The 2,615-nt window shown below is 52.4% G+C and overlaps 1 protein-coding gene across 1 annotated transcript; it reads left to right on the top strand.

Annotated features, from left to right (window-relative positions):
* The first annotated feature begins 762 nt into the window (after positions 1–762).
* LOC147892773 (berberine bridge enzyme-like D-2) lies at positions 763–2,375 on the top strand. The gene has a single exon (XM_087387114.1). It carries the CDS (start codon positions 949–951, stop codon positions 2,137–2,139), a length of 1,191 nt encoding a protein of 396 aa, XP_087243240.1. The 5' UTR covers positions 763–948; the 3' UTR covers positions 2,140–2,375.
* Positions 2,376–2,615: the final 240 nt, after the last annotated feature.

The raw sequence follows: 2,615 nt of genomic DNA on the forward strand, positions 1-2,615 counted from the left end.
GGGTGGGCATAAGGGGTGGGCATAGCTCTATGCATACGCAAGGCTTTGGCCTAATAGTTTGGTCATCGTGTTTCGGGTTCAAATCTTAGAGGCTAGGGCCTCGTGTCCTCGCATGTGGTCAGGATGTGCCCCTCAATAGGTGAGTGTGAGAACGCGAGGACGGCATTGCCATCTTGTCTTGGTTGTTGCCCTTGAAAACTCGAAGGGAGTCCTAGGGGATTGGCAGGGAGAGTTGCTTTGGGCCACCCTCTTGTTTATTTTGTCGTTGCTCATCCAGCGTACCACCATAGCTTTTAGCTTGTCAATCACTCTCCCACAGTCCACTGTGACGTACAAGCAGATAGGTTGTCTGCGTATTGAATACGCATTTCCAGCGGTGAACCGGGCTCACGTAAAGGCTTGAAAAAACGGCAGATGACAATTTTCTCATTTGCTAGGACTTGCTGGCCTTATCTCTACCACCTCTGTGCGGTTGAAAGCCCATACAAACGCTGAACGCTCCTGAGCCTATACGTATGCCATTCTAATCGCAAAAACGTGTCATTGAATTTAGATGTATCGAGCGTTTCCCATTTCCACGATATGGTCTGCTTCTGGACAATGTCTTAGGCTCATTACCACAGCAAAGCTTGGTTGCACAAACCACGTAAGAGTTCTCATGTTGACCAAATGCCCAGCGGCCCTTCCAGATTGCTCTGAGTGTGCGTCCATCGACTAGCAGAAATTTTATTGTGAGACACCCGTCTTTGTATCGACGTCAGATTCACGGAAGCAGGGGTGCGAAAACCAGATATATTAATCTTTCCCGAGTCCGCCCAACAGGTTCAGGCAGCCTTCCTCTGCTCTGTCAAGGCGGGTTACATTCTGCGGGTGCGTAGCGGAGGCCACAGCTATGAAGGGATTTCTTCGACTGCCGACGGTCCCTTCGTTATCATCGATCTGACGAGTATGCAGGCCGTCAACGTGGATTTAGCATCCAAAACAGCTTGGGTGGAAGCAGGAGCTACTCTCGGGGAGATCTACTATAGCATCTCGCAAGCTACTTCCGACTATGGCTTCCCTGCCGGGGTGTGTCCGACGGTGGGAAGTGGCGGCCACATTAGCGGAGGAGGCTACGGATTTCTGTCAAGAAAGTACGGCACAGCAGCAGACAACGTGATCGATGCGCAGCTGGTGGACGCAAGCGGGCAGCTGCTAGACAGAAGCACGATGGGCGAGGATCTCTTCTGGGCGCTGCGGGGCGGGGGAGGAGGGAGCTGGGGGATCGTAGTCGCCTGGCGGATCAATCTGGTTGCGGTGACTCCAACCGTAACGACATTCAGGACGTGGAGGACGGGCAGGCAGCAGCTGAAGGATCTGATCTACCGGTGGCAAGCGGTGGCTCCAGCAGCTCCGCAGGAGCTCTTCCATGCAGTGTACATGGCCGGAACGACGACAACGGCAGCGAACGGAAGCACGACGACGGACATGGGGGCGTCGTTCTACGGCCAATATTTAGGGACGCTACAGGAGACGCTGGACCTGATGGGGAGGATCTATCCGGAGCTAGGGCTAGCAGCAACGGATTGCGAGCAGGGAACGTGGGCGGAGGGATCGGCAAGTTTAGCAAGCGTGGGGACGACGGAGGGGTTAACGAGCAGGGTGAATGCGAACAAGGGGTATTTCAAGGCGAAATCGGACTACGTGAGGGCAGAACTGGGGGAGCAGGTGTTGGCGGGGGCGTTTGAGAGGCTGGAGGCGAATGCAGGGAAGGGGTACATGATCTTCGAGCCGTACGGGGGAGTGATGGACGCCATAGCTGCGAGTGCCATAGCTTTTCCTCACAGAGCAGGAACTTTGTACAACATACAATATCAAGCCGTTTGGGCAAACGACGCCGGCGGAGCTGAGGATGCGCCGCTGATAGAGTGGCTGCGCGGCCTCTATTCTTATATGGCGCCCTTTGTATCGCAGGCGCCGCGCGCCGCTTATGTGAATTATATTGACCTTGATTTGGGCGGCGCCGCCACTTTTTCGGCGGCTCAAGCCTCCTGGGGCCAGCAGTACTTCCTCGGCAACTTCCCCCGCCTCGCCCAAATCAAAGCCCGTTTCGACCCCCACAATCTCTTCTCCCACCCCCAAAGCGTTCCCCCTTCCTAATTACCTTGATAGCAACTATGTCCCCCGACATTATATATGTTGATTCTATGCTTCATCACAATGATATAGATGCTCATTCAGATGACAATTACTATGAGGTGTGCCCTTTGTGTGTGTGTGTGTTTTTTTTTTAATGTGCACCCTGGGAATAAAAAATCAATCACTTGTCAAGGCAAGAGGGTAGCAAAAATTAAGCTAGGCGAATGAGCGTTAAAATTAAGGCGGCTACGTATCTCTTGGAATGGCAAACAGGTGGCATGCTGCCTCTTACCACCGTCTTGAAGGTGAGTGTCGTGTTTCATTTGCCACAATAATTGAGATGCACCCCCTATTGTTGTGGTGCCCCACTTTGTTATCTATATGCTTAGTTCTTTACAAGTATGCAATGCTTCAGCCCATATGTGATATTTCATGAGTAACGTAGACTTTTGCCTTCATCTTAGATCAACAGATCATTAGCTTAGATGGAGTTGTTC

The sequence above is a fragment of the Dipteris shenzhenensis genome, chromosome 16 (assembly GCF_047967505.1).
Source record: "Dipteris shenzhenensis isolate YYH24624 ecotype China chromosome 16, Dip_SZ_1.0, whole genome shotgun sequence".
NCBI classification, from domain to species: domain Eukaryota; kingdom Viridiplantae; phylum Streptophyta; class Polypodiopsida; order Gleicheniales; family Dipteridaceae; genus Dipteris; species Dipteris shenzhenensis.

Coding starts and splice junctions, on each gene's coding strand:
- LOC147892773 (XM_087387114.1), top strand. CDS start 949: ATGCAGGCCGTCAACGTGGATTTAGCATCCAAAACAGCTTGGGTGGAA.